Source organism: Benincasa hispida, chromosome 8 (genome assembly GCF_027475165.1).
Source record: "Benincasa hispida cultivar pf3 chromosome 8, pf3_genome.v1.1, whole genome shotgun sequence".
NCBI lineage: Eukaryota > Viridiplantae > Streptophyta > Magnoliopsida > Cucurbitales > Cucurbitaceae > Benincasa > Benincasa hispida.
In genome coordinates, this window is record NC_143485.1 from 63,930,195 (window position 1) to 63,956,164 (window position 25,970).

Here is a 25,970-nt window from a genome sequence, read left to right on the forward strand (position 1 = left end):
CAAAGGATTTTCTCTTATGATGATTTTACCTTTAGAAGATTCCATCACCTGTTCCCAGATTTTCTCTATGAAGACAAAACCTTGTTCTTGCTCCTGCATACTCTCCTTTGAATGGTTGCAGATGACAAGTCCTATGTAGGTGTTGCTTGCAGCAGTTGCTTTGGATGCAACTTTCTTTGGTGCCATTAGTTTATTCGAATGTTGAGAGAGAGATGAGAGGTAGAGAGGTCCTATCGGGCGTGCCAATTTGTTCGCACGAGATTTCATGGAACTTGAACTTTGTATTTGTAATAATTTTTTGGAAAGTGAGTACAATCTCTAATACATAATATTTTGATGCTTTCAAAATAAGCTATAGTCATTAAGCAGGTCGATCTTCTTGAATGATCGACCTTTGGGCTTGTTGATCTTCTTCGATAATCGGCCTTTGGGCTTGTTGATCTTCTTGGATGATCAGCCTTTGGGCTTGATGATCTTCTTGGACGATCGATCTTTAGGTTTGTTGATATGCTTAGATGATCGACCTTTGGGCTTTTTGATCTTCTTTGAAGATCAAACTTTGGGCTTGATGATCTTCTTGGATGATTGGTCTTTGGGCTTGATGATCTTCTTGGACGATTGGCCTTTGGGCTTGTTAATCTTCTTAGACGATTGACCTTTGGACTTGTTGATCTTCTTGGACGATCGACCTTTGGACTTGTTGATCTTTTTGGATGATCGGCCTTTAGGCCTATTGATCTTTTTTTATGATCGACCTTTGGGCTTGATGATCTTCTTGAACGATCGACCTTTGGGCTTGTTGATCTTTTTGGAGGATTAGTGTTCGCACGAGGCTTCTGGAGAAACTTGTTTCGTGGAGTTGAACTTAAGTTGGTGTTAATATTGATGTTGATTTGATGCGATGTGGTTCAATCTTTAGTACTTGGTCATCTGATTCTCTCTCAATCCATTGTGTACACTTGATTTGAGGAAGTGAAGCACGTGATGATCTTAGAGTTGAAGTCTTGGAAGAATGCTTGTATCTTCAAAGGACTTCAGTCTTCAAGTGTGGTCAGAATGTTTGAATCTTCAAAGGACTTCGATCTTCAGAATTTTGACATGTCTTCTGATCTTCAGAGCTTTGATATGTCTTCTAATTTTCAGAGTTTTAGTGTCTTCTGATCTTTGAAGCTTTGGAGGAGTTATATTCTTCAGATCCTTGAAGCTTTAGACTTCAGATCTTCAGAGAGATTTTATCTTCAATTCCTCCCCCCAAATGAAGAGATAAGACCTCTATTTATAAATTTCTCATGGACCTTACATGGGCTTGGGCCTAATTACTTTATTGGGCCAAATTGGGTTTGGGCTAAAGTTGAGCTTAGGCCCATTTGTGAAGGATCTCTTAACGAAGAGTTCCATAAGCGTTCGGATTTCTCCAATTTCACGGTGACCAAAATACATCAAATACATTCAAACGCACAGTTATGCAAACAACCAGTCAATTAACGACATGCTTTGAACAAAATAATAACAAGGGAAAGAGTTCACATACCAGTTGAAGACGGTATTCAAACTTTGGAACTTAATGCAGCGGATGACCTCTACTCAATCAACCAACGCCCAGCAGAAGCGTCGACTACAACAACATGAATAACCGCACGAACACGAACGTCGCAAGGACGACACCACCAGAAAAGAGCCCCAGGTATTCTCGGAGTGAGAACCCAAAGCGTGGTATTTGGTGAATTTAGTAGAGTTAGAGGGAAGAACAGATCGTGTAGGCGATAAGCAAGTGGGAGGGAATAAGAAGCTATCGTATAACAAGATGCTTAACGTTTAGGAAAAACTACCCGATCGTGTAGATTTTACTGAACGATCATTTAGAAAACAGAAGGCGGTCGTTTAGCAAACACGACACACTATTCGATCGTTTAGGTAAGCTAACCGATCGTTTAGGACTTAGTGTGCGATCGTTTAGGCGCTGAGCGACTATCGTATAGGCTCTCAATTTTAAGCGATCGATTACTTTTCACACCAACGCGCTCCCGGACAAACAATTCAAAATTAAACAAATTTCATTTTAATTCATCGATTACAATAACCGACACAGTTTCCACAAACGCACGTCCAAACCTGATTTTGGATTAATTATCATATAATTAATCAATTAAAATATTAATAAATAAAATCATATTATATTTTTAACGTATAGTTTGATATCACATATCTACTATAATAATTTCTCCTCTACTTGATATAAATCATATTTATATATAATTTCCTCCAAAATAATGTATCTCATACATTTAGCCAATTATATCATATATAATTAACCAGTCCAATTATATCATATATAACTGAACTTTCTCTTGTCAATTTGAACATTTCAAATTAACCCAAACACTGATTCTCGACTTTATCCAAGCTATCCAGAGGACCTAATGGACCTGTGGCTTGAAGCTCCAATGGTCCGTGAATAGCTAATTAAACTCTTTAGCCACGAGATCCACCATCTGTTAATTGTCAGACATTCCACTAAAAACCAACAACCACAAATATATTTCTGTGTCCCTCGGATATAACCAATCATGAGCATGATGACCCTTCACAGATGTTCGTAAGTACAGCTGGGCTAAATTACCATTTTGCCTCTGTAGTTACATCTCACTTTTTAAGTACCAATGGTTCTTCTAATGAACAATACTATATAGTCCAACTATGTGTGAACACCTCTCGGGCCAAGAGAAGGTGTGTGGTGCCATATCATTCAAGCCCCAGAATCAGCCCTTAAGGGAGCTATCTATCTACTTACCCTTGCCTCGGGGAAGGAATGAATTCCATCTTGTGTAGCTAAGTTCCCAACTCCCAAATTAGACGAATCCCTAAAATGGTAGGTTTGAACCGGTGACCTGGACACTCGCACCTATACAGATCAAAGGACCGCCCTCAATGGCAGTAGTTCTCTACTCACTCAAGATTGAGGTCATGTTACCTATGGTCATCCTAGTGAAATGAAGTCTCTGTCATGAACGGTGTTATATAACGAGACGTTAACACTTCGTGGTCAGATCTTATACAAACTCTTTGTAGAGGACACCCTCGCTCGCATGTCCCCAACACGAATGATCAGGATCAGACCATCTGTGACAAGTTACAACACTTGTGACAATTCCACAAAGCAGGCCGCATCTATAGCGTTACCAGGATAAAGTTTCCCTCCTATATCCATATTCTACAGATCATTTTGGGTATCATTCAAGACATTATCCACTTGTATGTCACCACATATATGCTTAAGTCACATGCAGATAACTAGGGATTTTATATTTATTGGTCTGTGGTAAAGCAAATAAAACAAGCAACTGAGCAAAATACAAGATGCGAAGTAAATATCATATATTATACAACACAAGCGTTCGTACAAACTGTTTACAAATTACAGGACACGAGACTTTAGGGCATTAACCTCAACAATCTCCCACTTGTCCTAAAGCGAAGTGGAGTGTACAATAAATTAGTACAAAACAATAAACTAGGGCATAAAAGCCCAGTACAAAAAAATCTCCAACTTACCCTAGTCTAGCCGCGGGCGATCCTGTAGACCCATGCTCCGTAGGTGACCCTCAAATACTATAGCCGTGAAAGCCTTCGTAAACGGGTCAGCAACATTATGCTCTAAAGTGATCTTCGTGAAGATCACGTCCCTTCGATGCACGATCTCGCGGATTAGATGATACTTCCGCTCTATGTGTTTGTTGCGCCTGTGACTCCTCGGCTTCTTGGAGTTCGCCACTGCCCCACTATTATCACAATATAGGGTAATGGGTCTAGACATATCTAGAACAACTTTCAGTTCTGTCAAGAACTTCCTGAGCCAGACGGCCTCCTTAGCAGCTTCACAAGTTGCTACATACTCCGCCTCCATAGTGGAGTCGGCGATACACCCCTGCTTAGTGCTTCGCCTCACTACAGCCTCCATTAAGAATAAAGGCTGAATCTGATGTGGACTTGCGAGAGTCCTTATCAGTCTGAAAGTCAGAATCTGTTCTCCGAAGATACTTGAGGATGTTCTTCACTGCGGTTCAATGACCCTGGCCTGGGTTAGACTGATACCTACTGACTATGCCTACAGCGTAGCAGATGTCTGAACGAGTAAAGAGCATCACATACATCAAACTGCCAGGGGCAGACGCATATGAAACCCATCTCATCTCCTCAACCTCTTGAGGCGTCTTAGGACACATGTCTTTAGACAAAGTGACTCCATGCCTGAACGACAGTAGATCCCTCTTGGAGTCCTGCATCGAGTACTTGAGCAACATCTTGTCAATGTACGATGCCAAAGACAGTACTAACACTTTGTTCTTACGATCTCAAAAGATCTGTATACCTAAAATAAACTGAGCCTCTCCCAAATATTTCATTTGGAATTAGGTCACTAACCAGTTCTTAACTGCGGTCAGTAGACCTACATCATTCCCAATGAATAGGATATCGTTTACGTACAACACTAAGAAGACTACTGAAGCATTGATGATCTTCTTGTAAACACAAGGTTCATCAACGTTTTGGTCAAAACCATACGACTTGATCGTAGTATCAAACCGTATGTTCCAAGATCGAGACGCCTATTTCAGTTCATAAATGGACCAATTCAGTTTGCAAAGCTTTTGCTCTTGACCTTGGGCTATGAATCCCTCGGGTTGCACCATGTAAATGGTCTCCTCAAGATTGCCATTTAGAAAGGCCGTCTTGACGTCCATTTGCCAGATCTCATAATTATAATAAGCTGCAATGGGCAGGAGGATGCGGATCGACTTTAACATGTCAACAGGCGAGAAAGTCTCCTCATAGTCGATTCCCTCTACCTAGGTATAACCTTTTGCCATAAGTCGAGACTTGAAGGTCTGTACCTTCCCATCAGCACCCCACTTGCGCTTGTAGATCCATTTACAACCTATAGGTCTTACCCCATCAGGCTGATACAAGATCCCATACTGAGTTGAAGTACATCGACTCCATCTCGAGATTCATGGACTTAACCCATTCATCCTGGTCAACATCCTCCATTGCCTTCTTATAAGACAACGGATCCTCAACGTCACCATCTGCTACCATAGCAAGGATTTCCGTGAAACCCAGATAGCAAACGAGTGGGTTCGCAACCCTCCCACTACGTCGAGGTTCCCTAAACTTTTGAGGTGGAACCGACCTATTGGATGAACTCCCATCAACAACTCTTGCTGATGTAGTTGACTCTTCAACAACTCTTGTTGAAGTTTTAGTAGTTTCATTGAAAAGCTCACGTAACACGACTTTGTTTCATGTATTGTGCTCCTTTATATGATCCTCCTCCAGGAAAATAGCGTTTGTTGAAACAAACACCCAATTTTTTGTCGGATCATAAAAATAACCCCCTCGTGTACCTTTGGGGTAGCCTACAAAGAGACATAACCTCGACCATGGTTCCAATTTCTTAGGATTAGCCTCAAGCACATGTGTAGAGCAACTTCAAATGGGGAAGTGACGTAAACTAGCTTTACGCCCGTTCCACAACTCCAGAGGTGTTCTTGCAACATTTTTTGAGGGACACAGTGAATATGTATACCGTAGTCTCCACTGCGAAACCCCAAAACGAGTCCGGTAAGGAAGCGTAACTCATCATCAAGCGAACCATGTCTAACAAGGTCCTATTTCTCCTCTCCGCTACACCATTCTGCTGAGGTGTACCCGACGCTGAGAGTTGAGAAACGATTCCATGTTTTATCAGATAGTCCTGGAATGCCAAGTCCAAAAATTCTCCACCTCAATCCGATCGAAGTGTTTTAATCCGTTTATCCAATGCATTTTCAACTTCAGTCTTGAACTCTTTGAACTTTTCAAAGGATTCAGACTTCTGTTGCATAAGATAAACATACCCGTACCCTGAGTAATCATCATACTCATAGCCACTTCGGGCTCACACATTCATAGAACCACAAAGGTCAGAATGTATTAACTGAAAAGGCTCATTGGCTCTATAACCTTTTCCTGTAAAAGGTTGTTTAGTCATCTTACCCTCAAGGCAAGATTCGCACACTAGTAAAGAGTTTTCTTTTAACACACTTAAAAGTCCATTCTTCATCAATCTCTCAATTCTATTGAGATTGATGTGCCCTAAACAAAGATGCCAAAGTTGGGCATTTTCTTTTGGAGCAATTCGTTGACGTTTTGATTGAGTTACGACAGTTCTAAACAATTCATTATTATGGAGGGAATTAATGGCTAACGGCCTTTGCACATATAAATTCAATTCCATATTTACTGTGCAAATAAAAACACCATCTTTATGAATAAACGCTTTATCCACATTAAAAGAGATAGTATATATTTACATTGCAATAAACACTTTATAGAAATGAGGTTCCTTTTTAGTTCAGGAACAATATATACATCATTTAAAATAAGAAACCTATTCTGTAAAGCTAACTGGAGTCCTCCCACTGTCGCAGCTGAGACAACGTGTCTGGTGCCTACTCACATCGTCATCTCACCGGCCTCCAGCTGTCGCCAAGATCTAATCCCCTGAAAAAAAGAACAAACATGGTTAGTGGCGCCCGAATCAATTATCTAAGCAGAATCAACATTCTCCACTAAACAAGTTTCAAGAACAAGTAAATCACATTTACCTTTATCGGCCTTGGCCTTAGCCTTGGCTGCTTTCTTCTCTTTCAGATACCAAGGATAGTTCCTCTTCTAGTGTCCATCTTAGTTGCAGTGGAAACACGTTCCTTTAGAATCCTGTGGACGCCTCCTTGGGGCAATAGGTGGTGGGTTAGCAGGTGCCTTCCTTTTTCCCTTACCACCCTTCTTTTTCTTCCCCTTTCCAGAGTTAGAAGTAGAAGGTGCAGACTTCGTTCATGAGGTCGAACCTCTATGGAACGTCCTGGAGGATGAAGCAACATTTACCTCACCCTTGTTCCTCTCCTTACTTTTCAGTAAAGATTGGTAGATCTGCAACTCGTTGTGGAGAGTTGTAAGGTTATATTTCACTTTGTTAAAAATCACATTGCTAAAGTACAGGAAGCTCTCGGGCAAAGAATGCAGGATTATGCTAGTCTGGCTGCCCTCATTGATGGTAGACCCATTCAACTCCACCACATTAAAGTGGACCATCATGTTAAGCACATGTTCACGAACAGAGGCGCCTTCTTCCATTTTTGAGTTGAATATGTATTTAAGAATCTCATGCTTAAGCAGTTTAGATGGTTGTCCAAACATCCCCCGCAGGGACTCCATGATCTCACGTGCTAAGACCATAGGCTCATGTTTCTTGGCCAAGACTTCAGAAAGACTTGCCAAGATGTAGGCTCAAGCCTTCTCATTCGCCCTTCTCCATCGTAATGCCAACGTGGCTGTTGCTATTTTGAAAACGTTGCTGAAAATACAAACAAAATTTTATTAGATTTTGCTAAACCACTTTTAAACCAATTAGTTTTGCAAAACAGTTTCAAGTACCTGAAGATATAGACTTATATTTTGCAATGATACCCAGTGAGGCAGGAAAAACGTCACCGATGGAGTGATCAGTTGTCCCTTCGTTGGGATGAGACATGCTCAACCATTAGGCAGAACCAACTCTTGAAACTGAACCTAACAGCCATCATTTTTCGGTCCAGAAATGATAACCTTTAACAATTCCGTGTAAGTGTGACCCCTCGCTTTCGGTACCAGAGTCCCGCTCTAATGAGCCCACCGTAGGGAAGAAGCAGATTAGGACAAGAGACTAAGTTCTTATCCTCTTACAGGAGATTAAATAAAGAAATGCGCAAAACTGCCATCCTTTAGGGGGACATTCCCAGGGTGCCTCAAGGTGATGCGCAGTAACTTTATTTAACCTAACAAGGGAGACTGATGGATATGTTGTCGCACTTCCTGCTCCCACTTACTATGAACACTCTCTCCATCTACCTTGATATTAACCTACCCAAACACCATCCGTTAGGGGGACACGCCAAAGGTGCCATGAGGCCGAGGGTAGATCTCACGGTGTGGACTATTTAGGAGAAATGTGAAAGGTTTAAGTGAAGCATCTTATGCTCAAGTACCTCCCACTGAATGTTCTACCTAGGGTTCATTAACCTAGACAATCCAGCTACTGATTTTAGTCTAAGTCGTCTTTTTTAACTCTGTTCATAAACAACGTTTGTCTATGAAATATGAACAAGTTCAAGTAGTCACATTTAAACACTTTAATGGACTGTTCTTAACTTGCATGCATGCATCAAATCTATATAATTCACCTTTTCAGGTAAGTTCCCAGGTAGGAATGTTACATTTCCGTCAACTTAAATACCCTAGTCTAGACAGAACCCGCCTTAGACAAAAGGTCCTTTATAGATAAATTTACTACACTTTAACCTTTTATCAGCCAATTTAATCCTATTAAATTGATTAAAAGATTAAAGCCTTAGGGTTGCTAATCATATTAGAATTGTGATCTTAGATCTATGTTATCCAAGTTTTAAACACTTTAAAACCATGAACTAATCCTAAGTGAGTATGCATGTCCTTTTTATTTCTTTTAGTTCTATTTTCTCTTTAACTTTTAAAAAGAAACAACTAAAAATATTGCGCACAACGAGGTGTTTATAACAATTATAAAGTAACCTATGTGTCATGCTTCATGCAATTTTCGGTCATTACTATATATAACTTTTATATAACGCGTAACAACCAAGCAAACATGCTATCATTCACCCTTATATTATAACAATTATAATATAAAGATGATGCATGTCAATGCTTTTTATGCATGTATAAATATAACTCTTATATTATATGATGCATGAGCATGCTCTTACATAATTAAATTATATTTCTCTAAATTATAACCATTACAATAAAGAGATGATGCATGAACATTGCATCATCTAAGGTGAGATTTACTATATGTGTATACCATATGACATATAAAAAACATACAATGCATGTAATAAATAAAAGATTAATGGACTGGGATGAGCCTTTACAAAAAAAAACTGAAATGAAATAACCCTATCTATTACAATTTTCATTAAGCAAACCGGTTCACAAGTGAACCAGGTCTTGAACCGCCAGGAGGACTCCATCGTGTAGTAAACGTCGTAGGTAGATGATCGTTCAATGCGCATTAGACGATAGAAGCAAAATTAAACGATCGCGTAGACGACAACGAGGCTGTGAAGCCTAATCGTCTATGCGATCGCTTAACGCGGCGATAGATAAACGATTTACCTTACGTTACTAAGTGATCGTTTAGTCAGTTACTAAGAGATGAAGCTTAATGACCTAAATGATCGTCCAGTGCGTGCACGCGTTAAATGATACGCGAGCATCCCATCGTTTACACGATCCGATACTCTGTGATCGCGTACCTGATCGTCAATATGATGTGATCAACCCTTGATCGCATTTTCCATCGTTTAACCGATGCAATCAACAACGATTGCGTACTCCATTGTTTGTACGATGCGATCGACCCTTAATCGCCTCATTCCTCGAAGAACCGCAACGCTTGCTCCGATCTTCTTCTTCGAATGACCCAAAACTTCAAACAGACTTTGAATACAGACTCGATAACGATTATTAATGCCCAAAAAATGCAAGGGTCTTTACAAACAACTGAAATGTAAAAGAAATAAATCAAACCGAGGCTACCATCCACGAAAACATCCATTAATCCGCACATCCACAGCAATTTAACCATTAAATAGTGTAGAAATGCACCCATCAAGAACGTAAATGTCATTTCGTTGCAATATATGAAATCGGAGTATCAGAACCTGACTCTGATACCAATTGAAGGATCTCTTAACGAAGTGTTCCATGAACGCGTTCGGATTGCTCTAATTTCACGATGACTGAAATACATCAAATATGTTCAAATGCACAGTTATGCAATCAACCAGTCAATTAATGACATGCTTTGAACAAAAAAATAACAAGGGAGAGAGTTCACATACCAGTTAAAGACGGTATTCAAACTTTGGAACTTAATGCAGCGAATGACCTCTACCCAATCAACCAACGCCCAGCAGAAGCATCGACTACAGCAACATGAATAACCGCACAAACACGAACGTCACAGGGACGAACCACCAGAAAAGAGCCTCAGGTATTCTCGGAGTGAGAACCCAAAGCGTGATCTTTGGTGAATTTAGTAGAGTTAGGGGGAAGAACAGATCGTGTAGGAGATAAGCAAGTGGGAGGGAATAAGAAGCTATCGTATAGCAAGATGCTTATTGTTTAGGAGAAACTACACGATCGTGCAGATTTTACTGAACGATCGTTTAGAAAATAGAAGGCGGTCGTTTAGCAAACACGACACACTATACGATCGTTTAGGTAAGCTGACTGACCGTTTAGGACTTAGTGTGCGATCGTTTAGGCACTAGGTAGACGATCATTTAGGCGCTGAGCGACTATTGTATAGGCTCTCAATTTTAAGCGATCGATTACTTTTCACATAATGTGCTCCTTCGATCTTTTTCCAGACGAACAATTCAAAATGAAACAAATTTCATTTTAATTCATCGGTTACAATAACCGACGCAGTTCTCACTAACGCACGTCCGAACGTGATTTTGGGTTAACTATCATATAATTAACCAATTAAAATATTAATAAATATAATCATATTATATTTTTAACGTATAGTTTGATATCACATATCTACTATAGTAATTTCTCCTCTACTTGATATAAATCATATTTACATCTAATTTCCTCTAAAACAATGTGTCTCATACATTTAGCCAATTATATCATACATAATTAACCAATCCAATTATATCATATATAATCGAACTTCCTCTTGTCAATTTGAACATTTCAAATTAACCCAAACACTAATTATCGACTTTATCCAAGCTATCCAGGGGACCTAATGAACCTGTGGCTCAAAGCTCCAACGGTCCGTGAATAGCTAACTAAACTCTTTAGCCACGAGATCCACCATCTGTTAACTGTCAGACATTCCACTAAAAACCAACAACCACAGATATATTTCTGTGTCCCTCGGATATAACCAATCATGAGTATGATGACCCTTCACAGATGCTCGTAAGTACAGCTGGGCCAAATTATCATTTTCCTCTTGTAGTTACATCTCACTCCTTAAGTACCACTGATTCCTTTAATGAACAATACAACATAGTCCAACTATGTGTGAAGACCTCTTAGGCCAAGAGAAGGTGTGTGGCGCCACATTGTTCAAGCCTCGAAATCAGCTTTTAAGGGAGCTATCTATCTACTTACCCCTTCCTCGAGGAAGGAGTGAATTCCATCTTGTGTAGCTGAGTTCCTAGCTCCTAAATCAGACGAATCCCCAAAATGGTAGGTTTGAATTGAAGACCTGGCCACTCGCACCCATACAGATCAAAGGACCGCCCTCAATGACAGGAGTTCCCAACTCACTCAGGATTAAGGTCATGTTACCTATAGTCATCCTAGTGAAGTGAAGTCTCTGTCATGAACGGTGTTATATAACGAGACGTTAACACTTCGAGGTCAGATTTTATACAAACTATTTGTATAGGACGCCCCCGCTCGCATGTCCCCAACACGAATGATCAGGATCAGACCATCTGTGACAAGTCACAACACTTGTGACCATTCCACAAAGCGGGCCGCATCCGTAGTGTTACCAGGATAAGGTTTCCTTCCTATATCCATATACTACAGACCATTTTGGTTATCACTCAAGACATGATTCACTTGTATGTCACCACATACATGCTTAAGTTACATACAAATAACTGGTGATTTTATGTTTATTGGTTTGTGGTAAAGCAATAAAACACATAACTGAGCAAAAAACAAGATGTGAAGTAAATATCATATATTATACAATACAAGCGTTCGTACAAACTGTTTACAAACTACAGGACACGAGACTTTAGGGCATCAACCCTAACAATTTGTTGTTGGACCGAAATACTGGGCTTGAGCTTAATCTTTAATTTTAATCCAAAATTTCACGATGGGTTTGAATTGGGTTGGGTCCGAGCGACTTTAATTATTCGATCCAATCCAACTTATAATTTTTTTAATAGGCTTGAGCTTTCATTGATGATGTGGCAACTCGTGATTCGCCAAAATTTTTCGTTCAACAGATATATTTTATTGGTTACAGATTGATTTTTAAATATTAAGGGGATAGTTTTATTTAAAAAAATCAATATGATATACCTTTTTTTTTTTAAAAAAAATTGATGTATTCAACTCATGAAAATTAGGAAATAGATATGGTTAGGTGAGAAATAGATAGATATATAAAATAAATCTTATTTCTAAAGTATAAAATTGAAAACTAAATATTCATTAAAAACTCTACCATATTTAATAGAATCTAAAAGCTAGTAGGATACTACTTTTAAAATAGACGGAAAATTATGTGTTTTTTAAACAGTGATTTTAACCGATTAGTTTAAATTTGTTTTATCAAATGGAAAAAAAGGTTAAGTTTCTATAACCACTTCTATCTCTCCTAAAAAAAATCCAGGCTAAGCCATTGGCCACCATCCTCTTATTTAACCGACTAACATAAATTAAAAAATGAAATTATTTTAATTACCTGCAAACTAAGTTTCTACTAATTTTTAACAAGTGACCATTAACAAACTATAGAGTTAAAATCTAGAGATGTAATTGTAACAAATTACATAGTTTATAGAGTGATCAATCAAATTAAAAATTGAAGAGTAATTATAACAATCCTATATTAAATTATCTGTGTGCCAAAGTGTAATATAATTTAATCCACATCAAGATGTGTTAGCGACAATGATGTTTATGGTTGGGATCTACGATTGTTATCGTACTAAAATGAAAAAAAAATAGTTAGACCGCACATAATCACCATATTCTCGTTGAGTGCAATTTAGAATACACGAGAGATGAGTGCTCCTCATTACACCCAAGTTTTTCCCTTTTATCTTGGACAACTTAGGGTGTATTTTCATAATTTAGCCTATAAATAAATTAAAAAGACAAAAATACAACATCGGTCGACACGTTGGCAGTTATGAGTCACATCGGATGTAACGCAGGAATCTAAAGAAAAAAATAAGCGCACATTTGCCATGTTCTTTTCTTTCATTTTCGCAGCAGCATCTCAAACTCCTTTTAGGTTGCCTTCTTTCATGTTTACTGTTCTTAGCCACATTTTTCTCGACGCGCCTCCTGGCGCGTGGAAGTTAATTTCTGTGAGCGACCATGGCTGCATAGGAACCTCCAAAATGCTTTGAATTCAAACCACCACCATGGCTTTGTTCTTTTCCCCTACTTTTTCAAGTCGCAGATCTGATGCTTCGTCTCATTGCCTCTCTCGTTTGTAACGATGCTCTCTTATTCTCAGACTTTGAATCTCCGTCTTCACAATCACCACCGTCGTTCAAGGCTCTTCCGATGGCCGCCGCGGTTCGCCAAACCCGTCCATAAAAGGAATTTCATCAATTCTTCGATGACGTGTTTCAATGCAGATTCGTATTACGGCGTCAAGGTGAGTTTTGCACTTTTGATCATTTCCTGCGAGTTGTAATCTGTTTGCTATTTGATCAATCCTTGTTTGCTATTCTTATTCGGTGAATCAGACGGCTCTAGTTAGTTATTAGAAGCAGAAGGGGAGGGGAATGAGATGAAATAGTATATGTTAAATGAACCATCAGCCAAATATGTTAAATGAACCATCAGCCAAAAGCTTAGGAACTGAGAAGCCTAATTGCGAATATAAGGGAAACAATCAACCAAGAAACTTAAGCTGATACTAAATAATAGGATATCGTAAATGAATTATACCGGTATTTTAACAAGAAATAGTCAACTCAAGCAAAACAGACAGACTTCTGAAGTTCGGTTGCGGATGGAAGAAAATCATAATTTTAAACAGAACAATCATAATTAGCACCATTTGTTGTTTTTTTAATCTTGCTGTGGGTATATATGCTTTTGTTGTTTCTAAATGCAAATTTTCATTTCTTATTAAAAAAAAAAGAAGTTGTTATCAACATCAGTTAGTTTGAGCAAATGTTTGGTCAGATACTTAGATTTTTAATTTTGCTTCTTACGTGCAGCTAAGAGTGTCGAAGGTTCATAACACTCGATACCATCAACCACGTAGGGTGACTGAAGTTAGTGCCTTCGATCAGGTATGTTCATATGTTATCGTGTTTGATTAAATTTTATCAGGATGATTAAGTGTTGCACATGTTGATATGAGGTTCTATGGTCAACATAATAGTGATAACTTATAACTTATTGGGCATCATTTTTGAAAGCCATGCTGGTAATTATGTTTTTTTAGAAATAAGGGAATGAATATAAAATCCTTCCTCCTTGAAACTGCAATTGTTGTGTGAATAGTCAAACTCAGCGCAAATGAGATGAAGGAATTGGTTGACGGATTATTCCATGCCCGCAACAGAACAACATTCATTTTATCTTTAGCAGATGCTTTGTTCTCTTAGAGGAACTAGATACCTGTTGTTTAAGTAAAGCTCCCTATGCTGTTCTTCGAAAATAAATATTTTGAAAATGTTGTCTAAACAGGGCCGTACTAGTCCTGTATAGATGGCTAGGCTTCTTACATTTGAATTGATGTCACTGAAAATTTGAGAAAGAAAATAGGTTCTTTTTGTGAATGAAATGATTTAACATCATTATGATAGAACTCGGACGATCTATTTACTCTTTAGGCCAAAATGCGAGGCCTACTCCCTTCAAATGCTCTGAGAGCTACAACTCAATACAATGCAAAAAGATGAAAATACTCCTCCACAGATTTACTAAATAGCTTAATTTGTAACAAACCGAATCTTCCAAAGGGCCCACATAATTCTATTTCACTCCCCATAATTAACCGTTTTCCCTCTCATCATTATTTACATTTACTTCCTCTCCTCTCTTTCGTTTTCTCATATACCGTCTAATGAACGGGGTCTATCACATTATACTAATATAGTAATATCATGTAACTTTCTTTAGGATTCATTTGATTTTGGTATACCCTCGCTTGACCACTTCAGTGACAATGAGGGGACTGCTACTGGATTTGGGCTTCCATCCAGTGATGGTGAAGACAGCGATCCAGACATCATACTAAATCCAGTTTCAGATGTTGATTTGCCTACTGTATCTGTGCAACACAATGATGCATTGACAGTCACTGCTCACCGGATGGCAATGCTTAGTAGAGGACGTCATAAACACAAGTGAGGAATCATTAGTTGTTTACTTTGATGAAATGGTTTTAGAGGTTTACTCTTCTTCATGTATTTGTTTATAATTTTATTAGTTTATAATTAATGAAGAAACAGCGAAACATACACATTTGTGAAATTCGTCTTTTCAGTACATGCCATTTAATCTACTCATCTTGTTTTCCTACACGGGCAATGAATACTTGCTATTCATTTGTCTTTAATTCTAGGTGCTTGACAATAGTTAACAGTTTTCATTTAAGCCCCATAATTTTATCTTTAATTCTAGGCGCTATTTTTATCTTGTCTCATCGAATGTCAATTTGCTCCTCTGGTGTCATAATCGCAATCTTCATGTAATTGCTAGTTAAGACTAATTGTTGTAGGACAGTATGGTCGCTTTGTGCTTTCTCCTTCGCCTTTGGTTGTTCTTTTTTGTTTTGGTTGTTGTTTATCAGTATAAGACATCACTAAGTAGTTGTTTTCTTCTTTTATCTATTGTTCTTATAACAATTAATTCACTTTTGACGACATAACATTACTTCAAATTTTGATTGTCCTTGTTGGGTCTAAATCATAAAGGCCATCTTTCTATTGCCAATAGCCAACCAAAAAACCATGTAGTGTTGATATCTTGAGGGATTCAAAGCTTCAACTAAGAAAGGTTTTTTAAGTTTGCATATATACATCTTCTTGTGATCCATTCCATTAGGAGTGTGCAAGCGTGTTGGATGATTAGGGTGGTCAGATGGTTCAATTTTAAAGAAAGTTAAACAGTATGGACTTAACACTCCTTATGGATTAGGTGATAGATTCTAGCTTCTCCAGTTCCTCGGGATGCTTGAAATTGGTTGTTGGAAAAACCTTGGAAGTTTTTCATGCAAATCTCTGTCTGATTATTGGGTTGCCGAGAATGAGATCATCCCCCCAAATTTTGCAGTATGTTTTGGAAGGCCCACGATTGAAAAAGGCCAAAATTCTGATCTAGATTCTTCTCTTGGGGTTGCAGTATTTATGATGAAGTTAAAGAGAATAATGGCTGACGGCCCTGAACTATATATATCTATCTTATATGTTTGGTTATATAATGTTTTAGCTGTTTTTAGCATTTACTCTTTTTCTCTGTGCTCACTCTCCTGTTTCAGTTTATTTGCACGATTTATCAATAATTTCTATCTAAAGGGTTACAATCTGTGGATAGCATATCTCGTGAGTAACATGCACTTTTTCTGGTTTGACCTTGTGGCTGTGTTCAGGATCAGGCACGGACTTTTTACAAATACCGGGCTGATGGCTTTCTTGATGATCCTTCTTCTCTATGTGGACTGGTGTGCATGGCGAACTGTTCGACTCCCTTTAGGACCATTTCACTTGACTGGCCCTTTTCTGACATCCGCCTGTTTAGCCTCTTGTGCAGGCTATTTATGTGTTCCACTGCTCTATCAACTTAAGGCTTACCAAATTACAAGGCAAGAAAGACCTGTTAGACACGCATTAAAGAGAAAGACGCCTACTATGGGTGGATTGTTTTTTGTGCCAATTGGTATAGCTGTTGCTAAATACTTTGCTAGTTTTTCTTCCGCTGAAGTTTCTGGAGCATCAGTGGCAACTTTAGCATTTTTTGCCATTGGGCTGGTAGACGATATCTTAAGCCTAGTCAAGAGTCAGAAGTATGGGTTATCTGCCTGGATCAAACTTTTGTTGCAGGTGAGGCTTGTAATATCACCCCACCCACCACCACCCCCCCCCCCGCGGAACTAGGTGGGTTTTTACAGTCTGAATAATTTCTCTTCTGTTGTTCTTTTACAGGTAGCTGTTGGAATCTGGTTTTCTTTTTGGCTCCAAGATGCAAGTATATCATCTCCTTACAGCATGTATACTTTCTTGTATTAATCTGACCACCCTTTTATGATGGTAACTCACATATCTATACTCGCAGTAATAAACCTCTAAGAGAAATTAACTCGGTGTGTATCATGAATGTACCTGACCTTGGAAAATGACTAATGCCTCATTTGGTAACAATTTTTTTATTTGTTTTTGTTTTTGAAAATTAAGTCAAATTTTGAGAACTAAAAAAAATTAAGTCAAATGGTTGCTCCAAGATGCAACCATTTTGTTATTTGTTTTCTTTTTGGCTCCAAGATGAAATTTGGAGGTGGAAATAGTATCTATAACTTCTAATCTGTTGTTTTTGTTTTTGGTGAAAAGTAGATACTACTTTCACCTCCAAATTTCTTCCTTAGTTATCTACTTTTACCCAATGATTTAAAAAACCAAGTTAAATTTTGAGAACTAAAATAAAGTAGCTTTCAAAAAGTTGTTTATGTTTTTGGAATTTGGCTAAGACTTCAATCATTGTACTTAGGAAGGATGCAAATCATTGTAAGAAATGTGGGTGAAATAGGCTTAATTTTGAAAAACAAAAATAAAAAACCAAATGGTTACCAAACAGGACCTAAAAAATTTGCATTTTCAAGGAACCAATCCAGAGTAGAGACACGCACACATACTGATGTTAATAGTCATTAGATTACCAAATAATGCATATGTTATGTGGATGTAGCATATAGACTATCCTAAAATGGAAGCCTTTCAACCTGAAGAGTCTTCTGGCAATATTAAGTACCTAATAAATGGTCATGGAACATTAGATTAGAAAATTTTTTAGTTCTGGAGTTAACTTTATTTTGGCATTCTCTGTTCTACCAAAAACAAAATGTTGCACTTTTAGTGAACAAAACCTTTGATTTCAAATGCAGGAAAATGTTGATCCCTATGCCGGCACCTCTTGGCCTTGTATTCCTTGGAAAATGCTATATGTGGTTGACATCATTTTGTTTTGTCTCTATGGGGAATGGAATAAATCAGACGGATGGTCTTGATGGACTAGCTGGTGGGACTGCGGCCTTGGCTTTCATTGGGATGGCTATTGCGGTGCTTCCAATATCTTCTGGTTAGTACTACAGTCTTGAGCTCTTTTTCGTTTTTCGATTTTCTTTTCCTTCCTTTTCGTTCTTTCTTTCTTTCTTGGTTCCTTTCTTTCCGGGGAAAGAAACTATGATGATATGTTTTCAACATTATTTCCGGGGAGAGAGAGTGAGAGAGACTAGCTATGTGCAAACAATTCTGTTATGTTATTAAATTATGCAGTCTGGTAATATTTTGCAACTTCGTTTTTAAGCAAGAAACTGAATTTGCAAATCGGTCCTAGACATCTATCATTTTGCAATATGACTGAATACTGATGTATGGAAATTTCAAACCAGACCTTTCCATATTTGGAGCATCAATGTCCGGAGCTTGTGTTGGTTTTCTTTTGCACAACCGATTTAAGGCCTCTGTATTTATGGGTGATACTGGATCCTTTGCACTCGGTGGAGCATTAGCTGCAATGGCTTCCTGCAGTGGAATGTTTCTCCCACTATTCATTTCTTCTCTAGTTTTTGTATTAGAAACATCATCCGTTATCTTGCAGGTATGGTTCGTATTCTATCTTTTTGTTCCATTTTCTATTCTGTATGCTTGTTCAATAAGAGATAAGCTATTCTTTTTCTTAAATAAGAAAGAAAAGCTTTCATTAGCAACATATGAAAAGTAGACAAAGGGAGCCGTTTGAAAAAAGTCTTATCCTGTATTTGACAGTATTCAAAGGGAGGAACTTCTCACTTATAAGAAAATCACACCCGTAACCATAGCCAAGGAGCTGACTGTAAACTGAGACAAGAAAGATCATCAAGAGGAGTGTAGTTAAATAAATTTTTGGCGAGGGTGCACCACAAATAAGCCAGAAGTTTATCTAGTCCCCCTCCCACAAAATTTTTCTGTCGTATGAAGTTCTACTTTTACTGGTTCTTCCTCTTTCTGATCTTGTCCGAATTTCGAAATGAGTCACTATAAGGAAACCGAGTTGTTTTGCGAACAACAAGACAATTATACAAGTATAAAGAATAGCAGTTAAGAGTTCAGATTTTATATCAAAATCTTACAAACATAAATATAGTTTACTTGTTTGAGGTATCAAGTCGCAATTTGTTACATATATATATGTGTGTGTATATATATAGATAGATATGTGCTAAGAACTTCCATTTGACATCTAACAGTACTTAAATCTTAGGTAGTATACTTCAAGATGACAAAAAAGTTCCAGGGAGTTGGGCGTCGCATGTTTAAAATGGTGCCATTTCATCATCACTTGGAGTTATGTGGCATCAAAGAACCATTCATCGTTGCTGGGGCATATACTGTATCCTCCATATTGGCACTGGTTGCAGGTTATATTGGCCTTATTTCAGCATAGTTGTTTCTCTTTCGACATGTGGAATGGAAGAATCAAACCTTTGTTCTTTTACCGAGAACGTATGTCTTAACCAACTGCACATAAACTATGCTTAGGTCGCTATTAACACCCAATTTTGTAGTTATGCTACAAGTTGTTTTTATTTGTTTTTTTGGGGGGTTGCGAGGCGCCGTGGCCTATGTTTCTAGTAGGAGAGTTTTGTCCATGTCTGATAAGTATTTGCTGAAATTGCTTGATTGATAGAATATTCAAATTATATGTCTCCGATTTTCTAATTTTTTTTCAAATAAATGAAATTGTAACGACCCAACTTTATAAGACAACTAGTAGAGTCTACTACATGCATGCATAAATTTTTACATTGAAGACAAGAAAATTTGGACGGTCTTAAAAAAAGAAAAAAAGAAAAATATTGTATTTAACCAAATCCCTACCCAAGATTCCAATCATCTGAATTGGGGTATCCCTTCAATCATAAGTTTTAGGAAAAAAAATATTAACTAGAAAAGAAAATCTCTATTACCTAAACTCGGTCCAGAAAAAAAAAGTCATGAAAAGAGATTGTAAAGCATGAGAAGACCTATGAACTCAAATATGGAAGCGTTTCCTAGTCCCGTTGGCCTTGTCACGGATTTCTCTTGTTAGTCGCTCGGCTATCCTTGCCCTTTACCTAAAAAATATGTAGACATAGGATAAATATAAAATACTCAGTAAGTGATCCCATTATCGGAATCAGGTGGTGCATTCACATGCAGTGAATGTCTGGGGTTAGTGGGACATGCATGATGAAGTTGTTTCTAAATGGCTAACTAAGGGGATAACCTTACTCGCATCAACTCACATGTCTAGTGACTCAGAGGCACACCGTCAATCACAGGGAAAGAAATATGATCGTGAGCCTGTCGGTTCATGCATGTCTAGTGGCCTAAGGGCTCACTGTCAAACATAGAAAAGTAACAGAAACATGAACCTGTCGATTCACACGTCTAGCGGTCCGAAAGCATATCGTCAAACATGAAATTGGACCCATCGGTCCCCTGTAAATAAACATACATCAAGACGAGACAACATATCACTACTACTAGTCTAATCATGCATCACATACATAAATTTCATGAGTAATCCTACAGCTCATAACACAACATAGCATATAGGCTCAGACATGCTCAAACTCCTCAATAAAAAAATATATCCATACAACAAGAAGGTATCACAACTTTCAAAACTAACTTCCAGATTCCAAAAAGTAACTTGATAAATCTAAATTAGGGTGCCTCACACGAAAGCACCGGTAATAGTATCACTTACCTCAAATTGGTTATAAAAAGTCCACGCAAACAATCTTCTTAAAACCCTTGGATAAACTTTAATCGGTCCTATGACATTAATCATAAGTTTAGTTTAACAACTATGACCTAAAATAATGAGTCCAGGGTTTAAATTAATCCTGGGTCTAAATTCAAAGGATAACCAACCAGAACTTACCCAAAACTTATCAAACTTCAACAATTTTTCGCTAAAAAGTGATGGTTTCTACTTCGATGTATGATGTCCCTAAGATTCCCAAATCATGAATATAAATTTCAAACCAAAGAGAGGTTACCAATTTAACCAAAATCCAAATGGGTAAATTAAACTAAAAAATCCAAAGAAAATAAATCTTACAAAAAAAAAAATCCAGATATCCAAACCCTTTTTGGATTTAGAACCCCAAATCCTTTTTGGGAAGAATACTTTAAACTAATTATCACACTTAATCGATTTAATTTAATTATCTTCTCCAGAAAATACAAAAAGAACTCGAAACTCCAAATTTTAATTCAATTTTTCAAATTAAATTAATAGTGAAACAATCCGACATAAATCCCAAATTTTCCTTTAATCAAAATTAAATTTCAAAATTCTTCTCTGAGCAAAAATTTGAATTGACTTATCCTTTTACAGTATTTCAATTTAACTTCGAAAATTCAAAATATTCTCAATTACTACAAATTGCTAAAGTTAAATGACGAACAAATTTGGAACGTCACAGAAATCATTTGCTTAACAAGAGTTGGGTTATTAGTATGCGTATCTGCAGCATTTGTTGAATAGGTTGATTTTGATTTTAAGATGTAATTGGTCTCTCTGTTGATTTAATTTTTCTGCTATTTAATTGAAAGAGTAGGAGTATGGTGAACAAATAATTTTGGAAAATTTTACTTCAAGGTGGGAAACGAGAAGATTTATTGATATAAAGAAAGATATACCCAAAATTTCTCGTTGCCTCAAAACTCTTTCGATTATTTTAGTACAACAAATGAATAAAAAAAAAAATCAAAGACGAGAAATCAGAACGAATAGCATAATCATCCCATTGAAGGTGGTCTTTAAGCAACACAACAAAATGATGAGTGGGCATGAGAAGCTAATTCATGAGCAACCTCGTTATACCGTCATTTGCCTACATAAACCCAAGGATAGAGCCGCTCACATGGATCTCTCAAATAGTATCAACGAAAGTCTGAACCTCATTCACATATCTATCATTCCCAATTATACATACAAATTATATATGAGATTGCATATAAATCTCTATTTAATAGCTTATTAAAAGATTGAAGCATAATAATCCAATGCAACTAGATAATAACAACATATGAAAATTAGGTACCTAGTCTGAATCCATAAAAGTGCTATTTTTCCTAGCTTAATTCGGGCTCATTCATGAATTTTACGTGTTTATTATGCTTTTGTGTAGGTATTGAGCAACTAAGAGATAGAACGAACCATTAGAGCCGAAAAAGGGACAAAAATGGGCCAAAACGGAGCTTGTAGCATCAACCGTGAAGAAAGGAAGAAAAATGACCAAATTACTCCTATGGAGTGTAGCAATCCTACCTCTTACGCTGTGCTTTACGCTTGAAGGCGGAGACCAACTTTTCATGGAGTGTCGCAACGCTGTCTTGGAGCGTAGCTATATTACAAATTTTGATGGACATGGAGAGACATGCGTGTGCACCTGAGCGCAACCCTGATGCTCAAGGCCTACGCTACGACAACAAAAAGCCAGTGTAGTTATGCTGCTCCTCAGTGTTACGACGGTTGACCATTTATATAAAAAAAACTTTTGCTTGATTTAGGTCATTCTATGCTCAATTTTTCAACCACCAACTTCATTGTCTTTGTATTTTCCTCTTCCCATACTTTATTTCTTTTAGTCAATTTATTTACTTTGGAAACTTCATATTGGCACATGAGTGACTAAGGTAAGTGCTTCTAGCTTAGGGTTAGGTTGAAACTCATTTTGATTTGGTTGTGAGAACTTGTAATTAATGGTTTGCTGTTATTTTCTATAGATTCTTGATGCATTTTAATATCTATGCTTAGAATTTATTGTGGCTTGATCACCTAGGGTATTTTCTTTGCTTTGCTAGAGATAAATATGTCTATGTGTTAGTCTCAATTAGGGCACAAATTAGAGCATGCTTGTGAGTAATTTGTAGGTTATTTATGATAGCCTATTTACTACATTGCAAGACTAATTGTTCAAGAATAACATTGTTAGTAATTTGAGACCTTTCTTGGTTGTTAATGACCTTAGCTAGATTACCTAGGCTCAACGTGGTGTTTTAATTGATTAGGCTCTAATAGAGTCGGTTAATTAAGCATCTAGACTAATTAAGGAATTGATTAACATTAGGGCGTTAGTTTTGATTGTTAGTCTAGCTAACGAGCCAAGAAGAGAATTGAGCATGCAAACAATCTCTTGAGTTTGATGAACAACCAAACTAATGAGTGGATTCTGAATCCTTAGGCTAAGCATTTTAATCAAACTAATTTTCATTTCAATTAAGTGTTTACATTTATACCTTTAAATTCTATTGTAATAAAAAAAACTCACAACCCCCTCCCTCCCCCTAATCACCTCTTGAATTCATCAATTGGTTAATTCATCTTAAGATTCCCTGTGGAGACGACCTGGTTTTGTCACTTATACTACGTTGTAGTGTACATAGTACATATTGGAGTTATAAATTTATTTGATTAGTGAAGGTTTATGGGTGACGAAAAATTTTCTCACTATCAAATTGCCGTCGCTGCCAGAAAATCTTAGCAACTGTTTTAGCCAATTCTTGAATTTGATTTAGTGTGTGTATGCCTCTTGTTGAGTATGACCCATTCTTCTGGAGGTCCTTAACTTCAAATTTTTGCAGTTATTGACAGGGAAGAATGACGACTTCGATAAGAGAGGAAAAGATAGAGAAAGTGAACAAGGAAACTAAACAATCTCGTCAAGGTGAATAGTCAGAAAAAAAAAAAAAGGAAGAGTTAGAGGACTTACAACCAAAAGTAGACATGGGGGATTCCCCTGAGCACACATTAAGGCAACTGCCTGACATGACATAACAACAACCTTTGTGCATAGTTCACCCTGCCACCACCGTTCCGTTCGAGTTGAAGACTGGCGCAATTCATTTGTTGCCTCAGTTTAATGGTACCGTTGGAGAATACCCTCACAAACACTTGAAGTTTCTTGTTGTTTGTGAAGGGATGAGACCCCACGGAGTCACTGAAGGTAGCTTAATCTAAGAGCATTCTCATTTTCTTTAAAGGAGTATGCTAAAAATTGGCTCTACTACCAGCTCCATGGTTTGATCATTACATGGAACAAGTTGAAGAAGTTGTTTTTAGAGAAGTATTTCCCTGTACCGAAGGCAAACAACATTAGAAAAGAGATTTATGGCATAGCCTAAGGCGTCGGGGAGACATTATTTGAGTATTGGGAGGGATATAAGCAACTTGTGCACTCTTCCCACATCACTAGATATCAGATCAACTTCTAATCCAATATTTCTACTTAGGGTGTAATGACCCAACTTTCTAGGATTGGTATTGGACCATTACTATGTGCATGCAAAAATCTTAAAACGACTTTTTCACAAAATATGACTAAAACTAAAAGAATTTCATAAAATAAATTACTTTTATAAAAATCCAAATAACTAGAATTTTTTTATCATGGTCCCCTAAAACGTAAACTCAAATAAGAAACATAATTTAAAACTCCAAACATTTGACTGTTAACAAATGTAATATGAAAAATATGTTCGAAAGCTTCTATCTGGCCCTAATAGTATGGTACGAATTCTTCTTGTCATTCGTTGGTCTGTCCTTGTCCTTACCTAGAAAATATATTATAAGAAAGTGTGAGTATAAAAATACTCAGTAAGTGACCCACTATTGGGCCTATTAGGTGATCATTAGCCTCCCTATCGAGACACAGGTGTACTTCACGTATCATAGCCATAAGCATAAGGGGCAAACGCGAAGGCATGTTTTCATAGGTAGTGATCCCAAAATAACACATGCCATGACAGTCTATTGAACCCAAAGGAACACATATCATGGCGGTCTACTGATCCCGAAGGAGCACATATCATGGCAGTCTAGTGATCCTGAAGGAACACAAATCATAACAATAGTGGTGATCCCTTAGGGATACTGAATTAGTCATAAATGATGAACCCAAAGGTTCACAAACATAAGATGTAAACAACCCAAAAGGAGTGCTAATAGTCACCATCAGTCCAACATGCAACATACTGAAGGATCTCATATCGAAGAGTTCCATGAGCACGTTCGGATCGCTCCAATCTCATAGTGACCGAAATACAACATATACATTCAACATACAGTTATGCAAACAAATCTTAATTGACGGCATGCTTTGAACAAGATAAATAACAAGGGAAAAAGTTCCATACTAGTTGAAGACAGTTTTCGACACTTTGGAACTCAACGCAGCAGACCCTCCATGTGATCTACCAACGCCCAGCAGTAGCGTCAACAACAGCAGGACGAACATGAACGCCGTGGGGACGACACCACCACTAAAGAGCCCCGGGTATTCTCTGAGTGAAAACCCAAAGGGTGGTCTTTGGTGAATTTGGTAGAGGAAGGAGGAAACACGAATCGTGTAGGCGATAAGCAAGTGGGAGAGAAAAAGACGCTATTGCATAGTAGACTGCTTATCGTTTAGGAGAAGTTACACAATCGTGTAGGTTTTACTAAATGATCATTTAGGAAAAGGTATACGGCCATTTAGCAAAAACAATACACTATACGATTGTTTAGAGAAGCTATCCGATCGTGTAGGAAATAGTGTGCAATCGTTTAGGCGCGAGGTAGACGATCGTTTAGGCGGAGAGGACTATAGTATAGACTCTCGTTTTACGTAAGCGATCGTTTAGATGTTCACCAACGCGCGTTTGATTTCTTTTTGGACGATCTGAACGATGGGGATTCAAAATGAAAACATTTTTCATTTTAATTCATCGGTTACAATAACCGACGGATCCCACTAACCCACGTCCGAACGTAAATTTTGGATTAATTATCATATAATTAACCAACTAATTTATTAATAAATATAATTATATTATATTTTTACCCTATAGTTTGATATCACATATCTACTATAGTATTTT

The 25,970-nt window shown here is 37.6% G+C and overlaps 1 protein-coding gene across 2 annotated transcripts; it reads left to right on the top strand.

Annotated features, from left to right (window-relative positions):
* The first annotated feature begins 13,157 nt into the window (after positions 1–13,157).
* TRANS11 (translocase 11) lies at positions 13,158–19,823 on the top strand. 2 transcript variants are annotated; one of them, XM_039037864.2, is made up of 8 exons: positions 13,158–13,501; positions 14,073–14,147; positions 14,983–15,209; positions 16,454–16,904; positions 17,007–17,071; positions 17,960–18,153; positions 18,467–18,675; positions 19,318–19,823. In XM_039037864.2, the coding sequence occupies exons 1-8, from the start codon at positions 13,340–13,342 to the stop codon at positions 19,498–19,500; spliced, it is 1,566 nt and encodes a 521-aa protein (XP_038893792.2). In that variant the 5' UTR covers positions 13,158–13,339; the 3' UTR covers positions 19,501–19,823. The 2 variants fall into 2 exon arrangements, with proteins under 2 accessions (XP_038893792.2, XP_038893793.2); XM_039037865.2 differs by lacking the exon at positions 19,318–19,823 and adding an exon at positions 18,843–19,221.
* Positions 19,824–25,970: the final 6,147 nt, after the last annotated feature.